The sequence below is a fragment of the Manacus candei genome, unplaced genomic scaffold, assembly GCF_025592945.1.
Source record: "Manacus candei isolate 608988 ecotype Guabito, Panama unplaced genomic scaffold, ASM2559294v1 h1tg000019l, whole genome shotgun sequence".
NCBI classification, from domain to species: domain Eukaryota; kingdom Metazoa; phylum Chordata; class Aves; order Passeriformes; family Pipridae; genus Manacus; species Manacus candei.
In genome coordinates this window covers 5765388-5787520 of record NW_026138067.1, presented here as the reverse complement: position 1 = coordinate 5787520, position 22133 = coordinate 5765388, and the positions used below count along the sequence as shown (strand labels likewise).

The 22133-nt window shown below is 34.8% G+C and overlaps 1 protein-coding gene across 30 annotated transcripts in view; it reads right to left on the bottom strand.

Moving 5' to 3' along the window:
- The window catches only part of RIMS2 (regulating synaptic membrane exocytosis 2), a 449774-nt gene that overhangs the window by 367623 nt on the left and 60018 nt on the right, over nucleotides 1-22133 (bottom strand). For 18 of the 30 annotated variants that reach the window (XM_051785115.1, XM_051785116.1, XM_051785117.1 and 15 more), the window contains exons 2-3: nucleotides 20603-20635; nucleotides 20119-20205 (exon numbers count right to left, since the gene is read on the bottom strand). The exons of the other annotated variants lie outside the window; for them this stretch is intronic. In XM_051785115.1, coding sequence (XP_051641075.1) covers nucleotides 20119-20205; nucleotides 20603-20635 — 120 coding nt within the window. The remainder of the gene's footprint in view (nucleotides 1-20118; nucleotides 20206-20602; nucleotides 20636-22133) is intronic. 30 annotated transcript variants of the gene reach the window in all.

Below are 22133 nucleotides of genomic sequence, written 5' to 3'. Positions count from 1 at the left end.
GAAGAAGAATGGACTAAGAAGTGATCTAACACTTGCCTGAAAATAGCTATCTAATCTAAAAATTACCTGGAAAAATTACAGAGCCAAATTCTTCCCGGTAGTCAAAAATCCAAATAAAAGGGCAAAAGGCACTATTATGGCACATAGAGAGGAGGTTCAGGTTTGGCATTAGGAGAAGCATGTTCATTAGGTAGGCACTGCACCATTGGAATAGGTTGCCCCAAGAGGCTGTGGGTTTTCAAAACCCACCTAGAAAAAGCACCAATTGCCCTGACCTAGTATTTGCAATAACAATGCATTGAGTAGGAGGTCAGTTCAGAGATCCTTTTCAAAGAACATTTCTATTACTATATAACTGGCAATGACTTTGTGGAATAAGACAAGAAATATGAAGTATAAAGTCAAGCAGAATCATAAGGAAAATTATTCAACAACAATTACTTGTTTCAGCAGTACCGGAAGAAAAAAAAGTGACCACTTTTACCAACAAAAAGAAAAGAACCTTTTCATGCTTTTTACAAACTAGTGTGAGAATAGTTAACTCTCTCAAAGTTTGATCAATGAACTGATATTTACTTTCAACCCCTTGTAATGTAATGGGCAGCAAAATTTTGAGTATATGTTTTCATATGGATGTGTGGTCTATAAAACAGAAATTTAAAAAAAAAAAAAGAAAAAAGACAAAATAAACCAAAGTTCAGCATTGCAAAATAGAACTTTTCTTAATTGCAAAATGATGGTTTTGCCAGTATTCCACTGAAATGAGAAGGGGCATCACACAAAATTCCTCTTCAGAAGACCATGACTCTGCTTTAAGTCTACCGGATAAGGAAAACTTACTAAGCAATTAAAGACTCACATCTAACTTCAAACAAGAACCTCATATCCAATTCTGTTTAATGGATTATCATACCCAGTCTAATAACACAACTACATTCCTGAAGCCACTCACAAGAGTGAATTCACATTCATATAGAGTTTTCAACTTTCATATCAGTGAAAATGAAATATTAGCAGGAGGTAGATGTCAGCAGAGATCTCTGTGAACATTCACTCAACTCACAGCACTTTAACTTTCTTGCTGGTAAAATCTCTACTGTGTCATTGGAATTGACATACTATTTCTGTCTGCTTTCCTCAAAAATTAACTATTTTCTACTCTTAGTAGGTTTAACTTTGGAATCATCTCTCTAAGCGAAATGTCTAAGCTTAGACTTTAGATTAAAAAAATATATACCAAAATATATTCAGAGAATGCAAATTGAAAGGGCTTAAAAAACACAACTGTAGAGTAAAAATACTACTCTTTAATCTATGCCTTGGAATTTACAAAACCTAGGAGAAATCTAAGATATTGAAAAGAGCTAGTCAGAGGCACTTAATTTTATTTCCTGCTAGGGAACCAGTTTTAGCTGAACTTTCACTAACAATTTCTTTTATATCTCAGATATAATATGCAGAAAATAGAAGATACCATAAAACTCAATCCATTTGGGTGTTTGCCTGAAATGCAAGAGACCTAGATTTGAATTTCTACTTGCCCTGAAACCAAGAAATCTATGCACAGCCTCTACTATGAGAATTGCACAGATACAGTTAAAATAAGTTCACACATATACAACTTTATGTCTTTGGATAATTTTTATGAAAGAATATTGTAAAAGACATAAATTTATATTCTAAGTGAATATATATACTCTATATCTAAGTGAAGTAGACTGATTGTGCCTGAAATGCTGAAGAGAAGAAAAAGAGCTAAGAGAATGGGAAGAAAGGAGTGTGGTTGTTAAATGATCATGCCCTTGGTTTATACCCGTGCTGCTGCTCACTTGTAACTCAAGTGGGAAAAGCCAACTACAGCAGAGATAATTGGCATCCAAAACTACCCAGATCTGTTTCAGTCTCTTTTTGCCATGCAAGTGAGCAGGGTAAAGATGTCTGTCATACCTTAACATCATTTGCCTCATGCTTGGGAATGAACCCAAATATTCTCTGCTGGTGGGAACCTCATACTAGCCATTCTTACAAGTAAAATGATGATGTCTTCAACTTGCCCTGGCTCCATTCTCTCTTTTCTCCACTTGTTTTCCACAAAGGTTTCCAGGTCATATTTTACCACATTTTTTTCTCAGTTTATTTGACCTCCCTCACAAAATAGAAAATATTCTCCCATTACACTCTTCCTGATGGCATAATGAATTAATTAATTTAGTATGACCCTGAATAAATTTGTAACTACAGATAAAGTCATGTCACTGAATCTAGTTTATTTTAACACATTCAGAAACCCAGTAAAAAAAATACAAGAAAGGATGTGGAAAAAAAGCCGCTCCATTTTAACAAACAAGGATGATATGACTCTGTGAACGAACCAATAGATAACACACCAGCTAGACAAAAAGCCTAGCTGGGACTGACAGGATTACTTTACCTTTTTTTTCTGTTTATAATGCTCAGTATTGAATAAAACTGCAGCCTTTGTTTATTAACTTTGCTTATTAGCAGCAGAAAGGCTGCTCTTTGTTGACGAGGGAGCAGAGAACAATAGCTAAGTACAATAGTCCTGTGCATGGCTACAAGAAAAAGTGAACATTGAGAAGATGAACATATGGACTATAAAGGGCTGAGCCAATTAATGTTATCATATTTCTGTGAAGCTTCAATGATATCAAGATAAAGTTAGTCAAGATGCATATCAAGGAAAAAAGAAGTAGGTAACTCCTGTTTGTACCTGTTACTTCCAGTTTTCCTCGGAACAACAGATACTTGCTCCTACCTTTTCCTCAACAGTTCAAACTAACTGCAAGATTAAATTGAGAAGTAGTATCTTTGTAATTGTTCCTTGTTTGTTAAAATTAATCTCTCACTGAATTTTTTATTGTACTTTTACAGTATATAATATAGAAAAAGCTAGAAAGTCACGACTAAGTTTTAAACAGGTAGAATATAGTTAAAACATCCAATTTATCTAGATCTTTTCCAAAACTTTTTTGCTATAATAAGTAATACGGACATTTAAAATTAAAGAGAATACCACATTCCTCCAAGAATTTAGCAATGGCCAAATCATTCAGACAAAGTTCCCTAATCTCTCCATAGCTGACAGTTATGAGAGTAACCTCCTGTAACTAAGGAAGGTTCCTTTATAACTCCATATGGAAATTACTTTACACCTTTGAATACCTTCACACCATTCTGTGTTCTATTTCAGTGTAATCAAGAAGGCTCCAGTTATCCTTTTCTGACTCTTATTTTAAACCCTATCTCACAACAGAAGTTTCCACAACTTTCATATATTTTGGTGATTACACTGGGGTATTTTTATCTCATTCTCATTAGCTGCTCATGCACTAGAAAAAGAATTAGAAAATCCCTTCTTAAACCATTATGAGTCTGTCTATTCCTACCATGTTCTTCTTATTTGATTCTAAAATAAACTTTCTTAGTTAAATTTTTTATTCTTTCTCCATAAAAATTCTTCATTTTTCTTCTAATAAATTTTGTCACCTACTTCCGTACCTTCTCCACCTATAGTGGAAGTATCAGTAGGACTCTGTTTTTAATATTTAAGTGTCAAGTGGGTAAACTAAATCCATACTATTATACAAGACAGTGGTAGTTTTCCTTCTGCTCTTTACCCTTGCGACAAAACCAACACTTCCCAGGTAATTTTAGGTCTCATTCAAAGTAAGATTAACCATGCCAGTTGTAACTGAAAAAGTGCCTGATTCTCCAAGGAAAATTTCCAAGTTCATTCCACAACTGCATTCATGCAGTTAAAAATATTTTATCTCCACTTCCACGGGCCTTGTCCCTGCGTTTGCATTCCACACTATCCCAAAGGAGCTGCTTTGATAAATTGCTGAAGCTGTAAGAACTAAACCTCAGCTGGCAATGAAGAACAGGACCAAGCAGTTGAATTTACAGTAAAAGTAGGCTGCCAGGAAGTGTATGTGAGAAAGCACAAAAACAGGATCTTTGAAGTTGGGTCATTTCATTTATACTTCATCCCAGATATAGTAAGTAAAAGAAATGGTAGGATTATAGATTAAAAATTGCAGATAATTATGGTACATTTTTTTTAACTACTTCATTAAAAAATAAGATGTAAGCAGTCACTCTGCGTGCTTTACATGTCCAGACACCTTCAACTTCACTTAAACAATTTCTGAAAATTCTGGTAGGAAAGAACAATTGCATTTCAAGTTTGGAAAAATAGTCATAGTGACAGAAAGAAACTTTTGGAACTGTTGCATCTAAGGGCAATGATGCAACATGAGCTCAAGATTTGCCGAATATTAGAAAGGATGCAATCAGAGACACCTTAAAATACATGATACTATTTGAGTCTTCAGCTGTACTGATACCATAATATCATGACATATGGCTGCTGCTAAGCACTTTGGACAAGTGGAAATGAAGTTTTCAGAAACAACCATAGGAACAAGAAGTCTTCCTGAATTCAGTCTCATATTGATGATGACCAGTATCTGTCTTTAATTTCTGTGAGAGAAGGCACAAAGGACAGGAAAAATCTGTAGCCTGGATATTGCTGTAAAACAGGCACATCAGACATAGCATCATACACATGTAGAATCATGACACTCTTAGCTACCACCACATGTAGTAGTCTAGCTATTATAAAATCCCAACCAAAAACCAAAATTTCTTTAGACCTGTAAGCCAATCAACCACAAAAGATCTCAAGGTAAAAAGGTAGGGAGAATAGTCAGAGCTCCTTGCTAAACAGAAGGGAAATAACATCTCATGACTATTTTTTTTTCTAACAGAAAACCACTCTATAAACTAGAATTAGGATTATTTTGCAGCTATTGCAGCAAACACATTGCAGCATAACATATTACTTTATGAGCTTTATGCAAAACTTAAGATTCCTATTTGGATCTTTTCCATACAAGGTCGAGGCAGATGTACACAAACTTTCACACCCTATACAAAAATTCTCACCTGAAGAAAAACACTTGGCTCTCATAATAGTTTCCTCTTACAGTCTATTTGTATCCTGTCATTCTACATTTTGTATTTAAAAAACATGCTTATTTTTATAGTTACTGTTACATGATTCTTCCTTATTCACTTGGTTGCTATGTTTTGAGGCAGAAACACGACATTAATGTGAAAACATTAGAAATATAGCTACATGTTGACTATTTCTGCATTTTTTCTGATACTGTTTATGTTAGGAATTCTAATAAGTATCAGTTTTAAGAAATCTGAGGCAGACATATATACTTTTAATTACTAGACCTTTATTTTTTAAACAACTTCATTATTAAAAGTATACAAAGTACTGTTCTGTCCAAATTATTCACTCACAGGAAGTTTCACGGTTTATATTATATTTGGCTTGTTTTCATAAATCATACTTTTAATTATGTTATCCTAAATTTCATTTTACAGGTAGGCTAATTCAGTTCTGCCAATTAAGCACATTGCAACATTATTACAGTTATAAAGGGCATCTCCAGCAGAGATAGTATTTCTCACAGTCACTCGGGTTACTTTTTTGCATCATTGGTTCACTTACAATAGGAAGCCATTCACTTCACACCTGTAGTTTTAGAAATGCCAAAAATAAATAAGCTACTGTGATAAACTTTTTTATCCTTACTATGAAAGCCAAAACTACTTTTTCATTAGACAATTACACACACAGCCAAAATAAATACATGTTAAATAATAGGTCACAGTGTCCAGGCTCCGAAATGTAACACCTCCTGACATTACAGTATCATGATTAGAACGAGTTCATTCCACATTGTTTACAACATTCATGAGCACTTTCAATTATTAAGGAGCCCCTATCTTTTTACTTCTGTGACAGGAGTGTTCCTATCTTGATGATTTTCCTTTTTTAACAAACAGGAAATAAATTTGAGCAATGCTAGGAAAGTGAGCATAAGCAAGTCTCAGTTGTTCTCACCATAGTTGTCTCAGCTTCATCTAAGCAAACTACACCAACATGTTTGCTGCTGAAAAATCACCACCAGAAGTGGTGCTTGCAACTATTTGTGGTGCATTTTGGTTTTGACTGTGTCAGTATTTTGACTGTAAAAGTAGCACCGGTGCAGCTACATTGCCAGCAGCACTATAGGGGGAGAGCCTTTTGAAACAGTTTGCCAGTTCTCAGAAGCCTGTAATTTTCCACTGTGTTCATATTTTTAAAGTAATAGGAAGTAGGGCCAAAACACAAATTATTTTCATGGTGCTAATGTAATTTTTCTTTTTTTTCTTGTGAGGAAGGAACTCACGAATGAAGACGTTCTCACCTGTAGGACTGTGGTTTTGTAAGTGTATGAACTAGGTGTGTAACAATCTTCCCCATACTAATTGTATCTAAATCCATGCCTCCGTACCTCCCCTTTAGTGAAAAAGTGCACTGAACTTAAACTTTGCTTCTCAGAAGTAAAATATAATGTTGAATTAGGCTGCAGTAGTATCTCTCCATTTTAGATAAAATATATTTGATAATGATGGAAAAATTAAGAGATTTTTGCCTCAGAAATGCATAAATAATAGTTAATCTAATACTATTTCTGAAGATAATGGTCGAATTTTCCTAATAATTGGAGTTGTACAAAACCATGCCAAAGAATCAGTATCAGAGAGAAGATCAGAATTTAATCCTATATGTAAATCCTTTAACCTCTTAATTAAATCTTATTAGTTAACCATTAAGAGCTCAGAGTTACTGGGTATAAATGAGGGTTGTAAGAGAATGAAGTCAGGCCACCAGTGGGCCTGCTGCCCATAACCCCGCAGAGTGGAAGGATGCAGTAACAGCGGGCCCCGTGAATGAGCAGAGGGAGTGAGGACACTGTCACTCAAAGGACAGGAGCTATCCCAGAGACAGCACTGGGAATATCTGTTTTCCTATAAAGCTTGAATACTTTTCTCTGCCAAGATTCTTATATCGGTTTATTAAAGCCTTCTCCTGGAGTACTTCTGTTTAGAAAAATAATATATATAAACAGATCTACTATCCTAATTATAAATATTGTGGAATGCAATTTGGAGGGGAAAAAATATTTATTATCATTCCTACTGCAGAACTTGGTCAATTCCACCTATAGAAAATAAATCATGCCCAAAATCAATTGCCATTCTTATTTTACATGTCTTTTGTATCTAGGACTGACTAGACATCACTATTCAAAGAAGACACGATATCAATACTGATATATTTCCAATTCTTTCTGCTTTTGTAACTAAGCTGTTCCAATAGGATCTTGGTAACAGTAAGTTTCCAACATTGGAACAAGAGCTTTCTTTAAATATAGGCACCCAAAAATAAGCTATTATATATAAATCTCACTTCTCTCTTTCCCTGGTCTCTAAAGAAAGAGTCAAAAAAGAGGTAAAGGCATTGGCTGGGCTATAACAGTCAGTACTTAAACAAATCACCAGAGGAGATAAAGTTATGATCCTAGGATTATCACCACTCATCAATGTTAGATGTCTAAGGAAAGAAAAAATATTCAATTAGCATACATAAGTAATAGCTAGGAAATATATACAATAGAGTTCCAAATCCAATAACAAATCTTTTAAATAACAGTGTCCAAAAGAACAGAAAGCATAATATTTTCTTAAGAGATTCAATATAGATACTGTAAAGAGGAGAATGCAGCATCATCACTAGATATGATGAAATAAGGTTAGAGTGAATTTGCTACATTAAATTCACATTTAATTTTGAAATGGATAACATTCTGCTGTTTCTGAAGTTACCTGTTAATCAGATCCTTTTCATACAAATGTTAGTGGGTTTCACCCTGTTGGTGAACACTGCACTAGGAACAATAAAACATGTTTTGCTCTTAGGTACATAATTGGGAAATGGGGGTGTCCACAACTGTTCCAAAACTGTTTTCTGACACAGTCTGCATGTATGGACAAAGTACACTTGAGATGAGAAGTCTGACTGTGTTCCTGCTGACAAAACCCAAGTTCTCTCTTCTTAATATCCTTGCACTAAAACAAGAAAATCCATTTCCTAAAAAAACCTACCTCTAGTAATCAGCTGTGGAACGAGGGAATATACAAATGGGGGCAAAGCTTCCTAAAGGATGAGAAAAAGGTGACATGTAGAATGCATAACTAAAATTACTGACCAGCTTTCAAATTTTGGAGTCATTGAATAACGTTTGTGACAGATCCAAATTCCAATAGGAATTCCAACAGGCCCCAATAAAAACCGGATTTTTGTTTCTGTGAGAGTGCCATTTTTTTTGCTCTGTGACAATCTTCACCGTCTGTTAATATTATTCATAGATGAGACTTTGTACCCAGTAGTATTCCTCCTCACCCCAGGCTTCTGATCAACTCACCCTGGCACCATCTGTCTATGTTTGTTCTGAGTCCAAGATACTCCAGGAGCCACATCACTATGAATTTACTTCAACTTTCTCTCTATACAGACCATAATCTGGAAAACATCTTTCGGAACAGATAAGAGAATTTCCTTCTTCTGTACGATCAGTATTACTTCTACCATGATCACAGAAAGCCACCCATGAGGGTGCAAGTAAAAGCAAATGGGAAGGATGATGTTGAAAAAATAAAGACACATTCATCTGTAAAATAGAAGAGCTGTTGGAGGGTTTCATGATATAAATACCTTAAGGACCATGCTCCTTTTGGAGCATACGTGAATGTTTGGACTATCTGTTCAGTCATCCTCAAATCTCTAAAACCAGAACTAAAGTGAAGACTGCCAGCACATCACAAAAATTTGTTCCAGGTGATAAAGGACAATTGTCTCATATAGTATGTCCTCCCTAGGTAAACATGGCAGAGCTCCACATCCTGTAGTCAGCCTTTCTAAATCAGTCTAGTCCTTTCCTGCCTTAAAGAAGGGAGAATAAGTAGACATTTCTTTCCTCTAGCCTTGTTGCCTCTCCACACCTTCTCAATTAAGGCATGAATATTTAATTTTATTTTATCCAATTAATTTACAAAATGCTCCAACTACTTATCAAAGAGATAAAACAAGACAACAGTGAAAAGAACACTTTACTCACTCTCATTCATTTAAACTTGTATTACAATCAATCGCTGCAAATACATCAAAATAAAAGCATACAGCTGAGAGAACAAACCCTCCCAAAGACAAACACAACACTGACTCATAGCTATCAATTAAGCAGAAATGTTATTGGAGGGAGTTGGGACTTTAAAAGCATGTAACCAGCATTACTGAACTTTCATCTGAAAAGCTCTGCAGCTGGGAAGCTTAATTGTATTTCCAGTAAGCCTAATTGTGTTTCCTGACTTCAGGGGACAGGAATTCCCCAGATATTGGTGACTGACAGGTCCAGTTCTGCTTCCAACCTGCAAGTAAGTAGAAATACCCACTGCTATGTGAAACTTAGCATGAAAAGCAACCACTGTTTCCACTGGTATCAGTAGCAGCTGGAAGTGCTGGGTCATTTCTAGAAGTCATTTCAGAAGTACAAACTACTCTCAGTACTTGCATTCAGTAGCAAACATCAAGATGTAGGGCTTAAATGACACAGGTAGCCTTTGTGAAGTTCCAAACATCTTTCTGTAGCAAAGAAACTCAGTGGAGGTAAAAGGTATCCACCAGCACTTCTAGAGTTACTGGCATTAACTGGTTTAGAACTTGCTTCCTGGTTCTGACTGCTATTGGTTCATTAACCTAATTTTTACTTTTCTAAGAATTTGATCCAACTTCCTGAGGGTAGTTATACATTTGCAGTTTTATAATTGATTCAACCACGATCACTAAATCTCTCCTCTTTCTTGAATAATTATTCAACATTTTTCATTATGTTCTTTTCCTGTCTTAATATCTCTAACTGTGGTTCAAAATAAAAATATTTAAAAATTTTTATATCAAATTACCAGTCATTAAAGCTACCCTTTGAGGGCCTTTTTTACTATACCAATCACTACTGATTTAAGAAGTTCAATGTATTTGATATAAATAATTAAAAATCATCAGTAAACTCAGTTTGATTGTTTCAGGAAATATTATTTTTACTACTAAATAATCTTTTGTACATTTCTGACTTCAAATTTTTCATCAGCTATCTTCCCATTTCATCCATTAATTAAAAAATATCTCCTAGTTATTTTTGGAAACTTTTCAATCACTCATATGTACAGAGGAAGTTATGAAAGTATCTTTTGTTCATGCTTTCTAACTACCAGAGTATAGGGGGAAAAAATCAAAATAAACCAGGGATTACTGTGTGAGAAAGCTACTGCTGTCCAAAAACCAAACAAGTTACCACCCCTACCTTAGTCCTACCCTTACTCACTGATTCGCAATATTTTAGGGAGTTATTCCACTTTGCTTAAAGTCATTCTCTGTTTTTCCACGTGAAATGTTGAGAGGATGAAAGAGATTGAAAGAAAGTGATAAGGAGAACAAAATTGAGAAGTACTGAAGGACTATTTTGAACTACAGCCTCTTACAAAAGGTCTAGAGAGACCTTTCCTTGGAGAAATTAGCTCTTATCCTATAATACCAGGAGAGCCTACTTACAAGTGTTGAACACAACAGAGAGCTCAGCTCAGGAGTTTTCACATGGAAACAGAAGCTGTGGTGCCAAATCAAGCCCAAATTAACTGTGCCATAAACATATTTCCCAAGTGATGAAAACAGACACTCATAACTCTGCTGTCTTGTGTGAGTGCACCCTGAACATATTCCTTACATTTACAGTACTAGTAGGGCAGCTGCATGACTCACAGAAGCATGGCTTTAGGGAAGAGAGAGCAGTTCCACTGAGGTCACTAACTAGTTCCAACATCCTTTGATTTTATGAATCTGACTGCTAAGCTCATTATTTTGTCTTGGAAAACTCAACCAAAACAAGGACACTAACCTATAAGAATCTATTTTGACATATTTTTAAACTAGATAATGCAGACAGCGCTATAATATGTTGAGCTATTCTTCAAATCCACTAGTATTAACTGAAATTTAAAATGTTTAGAATTACAGAAAATACTGACAAAAAATAATGTGTGGGGGACAAAAGCCCAGAAAATAGAGTGGAAAATCCCGGAGAAAAAAAAAAAAAAAAAACCTTTGGGAGATAAAGCTTGCCAGAGAGAGTTGGACACAGAAATCTTTGAACTAGAAAAAGGGAAATCTTGAGTTTGAAAAAGATGGTCTATGAAAATCTTTTTTGTGTTATTATAAGGGATTGTCTCAGCTACCTGGAGCCCAGAATAACATAGACCAAGCACAGCCTGGCTGTACCATCTGTTTTTCTCCTTTAGGTTTCAGACTAGGATTCTGTCTATACAGGAAGGCTGCAGAACTGCTGAGCTCCCAAACTTCCCTACAGTTTCAAGTATCCTAACTGTATTTCCATAGGAGAAAGCTTTTGTGCTTGGCCTATACTCCCAATGGGAATATTGAATCAATAACAAAAATTTAGCAGAGGGCAAATAAATTACTTCAAGCATGCTATGAAAAGTGACTCAGATAATACAAATCCCATGAAAATTCAGATTCTGGTATTTGTAATGTTCACAATGAGAATCATGAACCTGGCCAGTATTGATTGGTGTAATAACATTTCCATATTCTTTATTTTCTATCCAAATATCAAAAGATAAAATGTTCCCTGCCTGAAGAGTATGGCAGATGTATAAAAAAACTGATAATAGTTTCTATCAACCTGCAAACAAGTCATAAGTACCAGAAGATATTCTCTTTTTCTTTTCTTATTCTTAATCTTTGCCAAGTCATCTTCATGAATGTCACTAAGAGATTATTTCAATAAAATAGAAAGCATATAAGAAACCTAAGAATATTTTGCATATGACAATATTTCATTGGTTAAAAAATCCAACAGTTATTAAAAAGTGACTTCTGCAAACTTGGATTTCCCTCAAATTGACATTGATAAAAAAGGTTCTACACCGTGAATGGTTAAAAATTTATACATAATGCATGAAACAAAGCTCTATACATAACAGCAGTTTTGGGTGCACTGAATAGTCACTTCAAAATAAAAAAATAGATGTCTCTATAATATACATCTGTATTTGAAACAATTAATAATTACTTACATTTCTTTTTTTCATATTTTCAGCATGGTTTCATCAGAATGCCTAAGCAAAAACAGCCATTCTTTGCAGGTCTAGTCCCTGACAGATAAAAAACCAATCAAACAAACAAACAAAAACAAACAAAAAACCAAAACCAAAGAGGTATCTGTAATGGACTGAAAATTGCATGGGAAAGTAGAAGCATTTTGAAGGAGTGCATAGATACTCACACCCTTCAAACTGGAGTTTGAGAGAAAGTGCTCACTTAGCACCAGAGGTGGGACAGGAACTATTTCAAAGAGCCACATGTTACTACAAGTGTAAATGGTCATTTGCAGCCTAAAATGATCACAAACACTAGGGAAAGCAAGGTTTAACTTTCATTCGACAAGTCAAAACCATCTTATGCCACTTTTTGGAACAATCGGAATAATTTCTGATAATAAAACTTTTGGAACTAATGATACTGCAAGTAAAATGAGGTTCACATCACTTTTGATCACAAAATATAATATGCCCTGTCATTTTATGGAGAAAGACTTTACATCATCATGAATAACGCAGAGCTAGTAAAGTGCAGCTGCTGTGATTTGATCCTCTCTGGAAGTTTTGACCTTCCTAAGACAAGATTTGATAAACTTCATATAAATTGAACTTACTGCATGATCTTTATCATCAGTTCTTCACAGAATGAAATGCACAATTCTTCAGAAAATAAAAATTAACACATTCATTATGGCTACAGGTAATGCCAGAAACAATGTATAGCCTCTATATTTTGCAAGAACCCCTCTTGTCACTGTCCTGAAGGCAGGTTCCATTGGAAACTGAGGTCATCGATTCAGCTGTGTGCTTAACATGCTTTCCTCTTTTCATAAGAGTATCACTTCTGTCTTGTTTAAGTTAAGCTTAAGCCAGCATTTTCTAAATCTATTTGCTTATCTCATTCAGACAACCTGTCATCCCTCTAGGGGTACTGTCTATTTCTTTTGGAAAGCAGTTCAAACCAGGATGTTGTCAGCATATTAGTAGCGCCACAGCCTGTGACATTCACAGATTCTGAGGAACTGCAAAAATTGGAGAGAAAATACTCTCCCACAAAGCTTTTAGGAGCTGCTGTACATTACAACATATTGCTGTCTGTATTTTCTATACAGCATTGGGTTCATTTGCACCTATATGTAAATACATACGGAAACATTCCATCCTTCAGTCATATCATGTTTTTACTTCTTATTATGTTGCATCAAACAAAACATCTAGAGAATTTAGTACCCAAAATTGTTCAGATACAGCTCCAATTCAGCTCTATCATATAAATAAGTGGAACTATTTCTCTTTATTACTATCTTATCCCATTTCTTATTTAAGTAAAATATGTTAACATAGATTATCTCAGTTTGGGGAACTTTTTTCCACTTTCTGCTTGCCCATAATGCTAACTGCTGGCCAGCTAAGTATTTTTGGTTGTATTCTTTCTATATGAAAGTCTGCTTTTTAACCCCAAATTCTCAAGAAATTCTTCATTGTATCATACTACTTTATTTTTGTTTCAAAATTTACTTTTTTCTTTCACAAAGAGACAATGTTTCTCACGTTGTCCCTGACATTTTTTTTTCAATTCCTTATTAATAAGTTTTCTTAATTTATCAAAAATGAGAAATCTATTATCTTTCAACTATCATATTCTGTGGGTTCCTCTGTCAGATTACAAGTCCATGTATGTTTTACGATTAAAACAGACCTGTTGGATTCTGATTTAAATATAAAAGTATATTTCTTATGATCATTATATTTACCTGCTCCCAAAATGTTTATTATTGCCTTCTGATAGAACCGAGCTCCGCCATATTCATAGAATCAATAAGGTTGGAAATTACCTCCAAGATCATTGAGTCCAACCTTTGATCAAACACCAGCATGTCAAGTGAACCACAGCACCATGGGCCGTGTCCAGTCGTTTCTTGAACACTTCCAGGGATGGTGAGTCCATCACTTCCCTGGGCAGCTCATTCCAATGCTTAATCACCCTTCCAGCGAAGAAATTACTACTATGTTAACATCACTAACATTGTGAACAAATCAACCAACATAAATAAGGTTTTCTTGTATTAAATATTTTGAGGAAAATGTCTGAAAAAGGTCCAGGGCCAGCCACCATACGACCACAATATCATATTGCAAATGGTAACAGTAAGAGTTCTAATAAGTCATCAGAATGAAACAACAGATTTTGTTTTGGTACCTTGGAGACAAAAACAGTTTTATTGTTAAGAGATATTTGTGGATCTACATTTTACTTCAAAATAGTTACAATCTCCTTGCATTTTTTTATACTGCAAATTATAATTTCATTTTTAGCACATTTACTCTCTGATTTCTTTCTATCTTACTGCCCAAGAAAATAAACACTATAGAGTGTTAGTCTTCTCATTACTCCAATTTCACAAGTCTATTGGCTGCAGAGACCTATTTTTCTTTTTCAGAAAAGTACATCTTCAAGTGGAGTGTGTTATTTTCAACAGGTTCTGTTAAAAAACATTCCAAACAGGAATTGCACAGACTGCAAATAAACCCACTGACTATATATAGTGTAAACTGTATTAAATAATTGCTCATGTGGGCTTGCTATCACATGTGGGGTAGATAATTTGAAGACATTTAAAACTACCTAGTGGTTGGCAGAGGTATTCTTTATGTAGTAAATTTAGAATACGAAAACCATGAACCACTGATTTATGTTAACTATTTGAGAAATGACAATCTATTTTAACAAGAATTCATTAGAGATTGGAGCAATCTATTTCAAAGATTGCTTTAATTCAGACACTGACTAAAGTATCCAGTAACATTTCCTTATCAGACAAGTCTAATTTCATGAAGAAAATAACATATCTAACCAAAGAAAGTCTACTTATCAAATGCTGAATTTGGGGACTAGTAAGACTGAATTTGCATCATAAATTAAAAAAAATGTTGTATGTATTGCATTTTGGAATTTATTCTGGTCTTTTATGCAACTTTATGCACCGATGTCTTAAAGGAGATTTGGAATAATGACACTGTCTTCTCTGTAAATACAGTCTCTGTTCTTTACAGTACACACATTTAAATACTGAAAACTTTCATTATGTCTACAGTGATTTTATACCAACAGAACAGAGCATGTTAACAAAACTATGTGTGTGATCACAGAGACTACTGTGAAAACTTGGTATTACTTGACATTCCAAATACCAAAGGAGTAAAAATGTAAAAATCAAGCATTTTTGAAAGATGATTCCTTTCATTTACAGTTGCTTACAGAATTCCATCTTTTTAAAAATCTGTCTCTTCAAGACTACAGGAAAAGGTATTTTATTGAAAATTTTACTGTTTTGCAGGTCTGGTCTACCAGTAGAAAAATTAATGTAGTTTACAAAAAATATGGACAAAAAGGTTTTACTTGGTATCATTTTACAATAATTTTTGATCTTCATTTCCTTGTAATGACAACATAACTTCCAGAAACACATGTAAATATTTATTTATTGAAAAGACATTTTTAGCAGCAAAAATCCCAATGTTGTGCTAAGCAATGCATTTTTTGATCTCTCCTAGAATTAGTCTAGTGAAAGAACAAAAAAGGTGATGAAATATTTTGTTCTATTTATTTTGAAATAGTTTAGACACAAAAAGCATTATGCTAAATGACTTTTGATATTGACATTCTACTATTCTATTGATATAAACATTCTACTGTTTATTAATAATGTGCTCATAACTATCAACACAAGAAAAGAGGCTCAATTTCTGCTGTCAACGTCAATGATCAATCTCTTACAGTTCTTAACGAGTAACTAAACTTCCAGCCTGAAAATAAACAAAAATGTTCATGGTAAAAGGGAAAAAAACCACCATCTTTTCAATAGTTGGATATCTTTAAGCAGCAAACTTTAGAAACTTTCTTTCCTCAACCACTGTATAAATTCACAGAACTCTCATATCTAATACTGTGAGGAACACTGATCACCCTCAATTCAGAAAGATCTATTAGGGTTTTTAAAAGGAGATAAGGCAATAAGGATGACCAAAAACACAGAGTGCCTTTCACAGAAGCTGACTCTGCATCTTGAAGGGATAAATGAATGAAATATAATAGACTGCACAGAATGTAATAGAAATGTGTGAATGTTATACATAGTATAGACAAAGTATATAAGGAATTACATAACACAAGACTAGCACTTCCCAATGAAAATATCAGGGAGTAGGTTTAAAGCAAACAAAGGGTGACAACTCCTCGATATAGCAGATAATTAAATTGTAGAATTCATTTTCACCAAGTTCTAAAGCCAAAAATATAAATAGGTTTAAAATGGGACTGAAAATAGTGATGGCAATTAGGTTCCTAGTGGCCATGAAATAAATGCAGCAATATGCATGCAGACATTGCCTCAGGAAGCCACTAAAATACCTGTATCAGAATTAGTCTGGGCATAACCCTCTCCTTATGTGTGTTCTCAGATATTCATTGCTGGGCACTGCCAATACACAATATTACACTAGCTGAATCTTTAGTGCCTCCTAGCATGGGAATCCCTTTCTTTTGATTGGAGCCTAATACCATTACATAATGTTCCAAACTTCATGCAAAAAAAAATATAAACTCCAAGTCAAACTCTTAGACACAAGACCACCAAATCCTAATGAAGAACAATGAGATCCTTCCCTTTATTCAGCACTGATGAGGTCAAACCTAGGATTCTGTGTCCACTTCTGGGCTCCCCAGTTTGAGAGAGACGTGGACATACTGGAGACAGTCCAGCAAAAGGCCAAAAAGATGGTGAAGAGACTGAAGCATCTCTCACATGAGGACAGACAGAGAGCTTGAACTGTTTAGCCTAGAGAAGAAAAAGTTCAGGGAGGGGATCATATCAGTAAATACAAATACCTGGAGCAAGGGTGCAAAGAGAATGGAATCAGGCTCTTTTCAGCAGTGTCCAGTGACAGGATCAGAGGCAATAGGCACAAACTGAAGCACAAGAGGTTCCCTCTTAACAGAAGGAAACACTTTTCACTCTAGCACTAGCACATGTATCTCTTGCCCACAGAGGTTCTAGAATCCCCATCCCTGGAGATATTCAAAATGCATCTAAACAACCGGCCCTAGGTGACCCAGCCTGAGAAGGTGGGTTGGACAGGATGACCTCCAGAGGTCTCTTCCAACCTCAACTATCCTGTGATTTTATGGTATAGAATTAATGTCCAAAAGTGTCAGACTAACCCTGCCTCTGTCCATAAGGATACTTGGTCAATGGTTTTTCAAAAATACTTTCTCCAGAGCAAAACTGAAATTTTAACATGATACCTTATGTTTTCAGACACTACTGATTCCTTTTCTGCCTCCTCCCACCACATTTTGTCCTCCCCAGAATCACTGTAGACAAGTATTTTCATGAGCAAAAGTGGACAGTCAGACACATCTTGAAATCCATTACAGACTCAGATACTGACAGTGATTTCAAGTGGAAAATGCCCCGATATGTATGGATAGTGATAAAAATTTCTTCAGACATTAGTATTTCTGTTCAATTTTCTCCCTGCAAGTTTACAATAATCACAAAAATAAATCCTGATCATTAATAAATTAATGAAATTACCACAAATAAGCAGTGCTGGAAGACACTTTCAAAAGTGTCTTTCAAAAGTGTCTTTCTAAGATACGTTCAAAAGTCACTTAGTCCATTCTCTTGTCCTAGCATAGGACCAGATACACTTTTGTCTCTTCTAGCAGATTTGCCAAACGTGCTCCTTAAGATTTTCACGGCTTCCATACAAGTCCCAGACAAACTTTTTAAGCAAGCATTTTAAGTTTTCTTTCCATGAAAGGTTTTCCCTATCAAGCTCAATTCTCCCTAAGACAACTTCAGCCTACTCCTTTCTTCTGCACCACCAGAGGCATGGAGAAGAGATTATTTCCTTTCATGTTTCAGCAACATTCTGCGTAATTAAAGATTTGTCCATCCTTCATCCCCTGGGATTTCCTCTTCAGGAGGCTCAATCACCTCATGTGTTTGATTCTTTCTTAATACATATGTTTATAGACATTTAATTACTCATTCTTATTACTCTCCACTGAATTTCATCTTCTCCACATAACTTTTGAAGAATGTTGTCCAAAGAAGGGCATGTCATTCCAGGTGAGATCTTAGCAAAGCTTAGCAGTGTGGCAGCTTCTGCATGGTGCTTCCTGGCTACTGTCTGCACATTCCTGTATGACATTAATCTCTTTAACAATACTGGCTACAGCTCAACTTACATACTATAATGGCTCTCTGATTCTCTGCCAAAGAATATCTCCCTACACCATTTTCCTTAATCCTATGTCAACCACACAAACCACCCCTACATAACTACACCACTTTGCATTTATGCTTTTGAATGGCATCATCACATCATAACCATAGCTTTGGTTTTTAAGGATAATTTTTAATATAGTCCTGCCATTAGATGTTACTCTTCTCCCAGTCTTATGCCATCTGCAAGTGCATTGAGTACACAAATTAGTTAATTTGTTAATTACATAATAAAAACACTGAAAAAAGCCAGTTCCCAAAGAGATTACTGTTCAAAAAAAATTCTTCCATAATAACAGTAACCATTTATAAATAGTTTTTGTCATCTGTAACTTAACTGTTTACACTGCCTTTATAGTATTTTTGGTTTCTTGAAAGCCATATGCTTCATATGTACAAGTAGAACAAACTTTGCTGAGTTAAGGAAACTGGGAATACAAAGGAGGTACTGAGGTGTTGTGAACAAAATGTTATATTGCCAGTATCTAACAATAACCAATAAAGAAAATATTCACTATCCATATTGTATACAATTTTATAAGAACTTAAATGAGAATATCAGAAACAGAGCTCAGAATAATACACTGTTTTACAGAATATCAATTTTGAGTTCTATTTTCCCATTTTAATTTTTGACAATTTCTTACTGTGTATTCAAAAAGCATATCTGTCACGGTTTGGGAGCCCCGAAAATCCAATTTCCAATTAACCACTTTCCAACTCCAGGGGAAAACCCTTTTTAACCCACGACAATATCACAGCTTTCATGACCCACAAGTATGAAGGCCCACTTAAATATACATATTAAAAAAACAAACTAAAACTGATTCTGCTTGGAAAATAATTAACAAGTTTTATGCAAGTTTTAAACCAATTGTGCACAAGTTCAAAAGCAAACATTTCTTTTATCATGTGAACTTACAAGGTATTCACCTTTAGAAGAAAGGAAAAACAGCAACTTAACTTTTTAAAGCTTAAATAATATCAGAAGTAACATTTTAAGAATTTGAAAATTTAGAATAATAAATATTTTTTGGGTTGTCTTTATGAAAGGAATATTTTCAGCTCAGTGCTTTAAGTTCTACTCTAAGACCGAATATCCTAGCTTTGCCAGTTTCTGTTAAATCTTAAAATTTTCAAATAGCAAAAAAAGTAATGACTTAACAGTACAAGGTCTGTGGATGAAATACTGGCCTCTTAACTGACCCAAGATTTCACCTTATATCTGCTAAAGTTCTGAAACTTTACAGATATTTTAAAAGCATGAAAAAAATGAAAGGACATTTTCCTGGTCCTTGGAAATTTCTTCATACATATTATGTATATTGATATAGCATTCTATGCATAAACAATATCACAAATACCATGCATGTGCATAGACATGCTATACATAATACTACGTCTTATCGTTCCAGCTCTTCATGCACAGAAAACACATCACTTCACTGGGAGTTTCATATATGGAACATTTGCAGAAAAAAAGACAAACGAAGCAGCAGTAACTCCTTCAGTTGTACTCTAATGTAATCTCTTATGTTACTGATAAGGAGAATAAAACCTGATTTTCCGTTTTCCCTTTGCAAATGAGGGTTGGAAAGCAAATGGTGTTCACCTTATAAAATGCCCTCAGCTGAGTGTTCTAAATGGCAATTACTTCAAACATACTCTCCAGTATGTTCTAATGCTACACAGACATTACTTAGTCTACAGAGAGCAGCTTACTTACGTCTGGGGCTCCTTTTCATTTTGCTGTTTTTGCTGTGGTTGGAGAACGTTATTTACCAGCTCAGTGATCCCACTAAAGGGAAACCACCTGTTTAAACAAGCAAATAATGTGACTGAATAACCAACAAAACCACACTAGTTTAAATGTTTTCTTATTCAACACTATTAGAAATAGACAGGCGGAAAAGCTAGAGCCAATGGGAATGTTAGCTGCAGAACTAAGTCAGCCACTAAGGATGTAAGGGAAGTAAAGTTTTACAATTCACCAGTTCACAAGCAGGCAGCAAGAACCTACATCCAGCTAACATGTGGATGGAGTAAGAAGCTGCAGGCAGCTCTCTTACAAGCCAGTCAGGAAGCAGATGACAAACTACCTGCAGCCTATCAGGTATCAGTGAAAGCTAATACCATCAAAGGTGCAGAGAGCAGAACATGGCAAAGGTAGAAAAGTCAAGCCTATTGCATCTTTCAGATATTTTACTTACTGTGTCGACTGTGGTTTTTGCTCTTCTTTGACCCTAAAAAGATAAGTTTGCACAACTGAGTGCAACGTGTTGTAAAACAACGACCCTAAAGTTCTAAAATATGTATTAAATGGGCTGGGGAAAGTTCCCACTTTGAGTTAAAAGGATTTTCTTTAATATTTGTTTATGTTTACATTAAATTGTACTCTGGACTTGTTTCCATTTAAGATTAAAAATTGGGAATGCCAAGTATAGGAAACTTATAGTTGCAAAATTAAATTGGTAATGTTCTATAACTGACTTTCAATTCTTTGCACATAATATCATGTTAAAACATTTCCAGGAATACATTCAGCTATAAATGCAAAGGAAAATGTTTTGATTATGTAAACTACAATCTATATTTTTAATTTTTATTTACAACTGAACTGCCTATCATCGTTCAAGGTGAATTTGTAACATGTAACATGCCATTTAAAACAAAACATCCTAAACTGATAGATTAAAGGAAAATCTGCACTACATTTAATAAACTACAGTGATATCAAGACCTGCAGACAATGTAACTCTAAAAACTAAGGAAGGAAAGCTAGGGAATTTTACTCTTGAGTGAACTTTACTAGGACTTGCTTAGAGAAATAAGTAGATAATACATACAGTAGGCCTGTTTAGTATTGATTAATATTTGTCCACTGAATTTAGGAAAACATTCCATCTGAAATACATGCTTTAACTTGAGTGATCAAGGTGATGTTCTAAACCAAACCCAAGAATAGAGACATATACTCACAGAAATATTTATATCCTCAAATTGCAGGTATTGGTCTTAAATATTAAGTTAGGATCTACTTTCCCTGTGTGTTAAAAAACCCCCAAACTGCTCCTAAATAGATATTCTGAATGTCTCTAAAGAGAATACTCTCACCTAATTTAACAGGAAGTGCAGGCTTGTAATTTAGGTGGATTCTTATGGTTGCACAGAAAATTAAAGCTCATCAAAATAGCTCCACATCTCCTTCACTATATGATACCACAGGGAATATCTCTATAAACAGGATTCAGTGACTAAACAAGAACTAAATAAATGGATGATAAGAAATACTAAAATCTTTCCAAAACTTTTCCTATACAAAAGGAAAACTGAACATTCAACACACAGTAAAATGTCTTCAAGCGTGGTTTTGCCTCTTCAGCATGTTAGAAATTTTATACAAAGAAATGTTCCAGTACCAAAACAAAGCAAACAAATAAGTAAACAAACAATCCCACAAAAACAAGCAGGTATATTCCAAAGAAATAAAAAATGTGAAAATAAAAATTTCTCATGCAGTTGCAATTCCACTCTACCATGCATCTTAATCATAATATTGTCTTTAATCAAGAGAATCCACACTAGTTTTCCAACATAGAAATTCAAAGCTGGAGGAGTGGGAAGGGTAGGAAATCAAAGCATTTTCATACTTTTTCACTATGTAGGCCAGGACTTTTAATTTAGATCCCCCAAAATTATAGCCTTACAGCTCTATATGGTCAGCTGTGAGAAGGAAACACT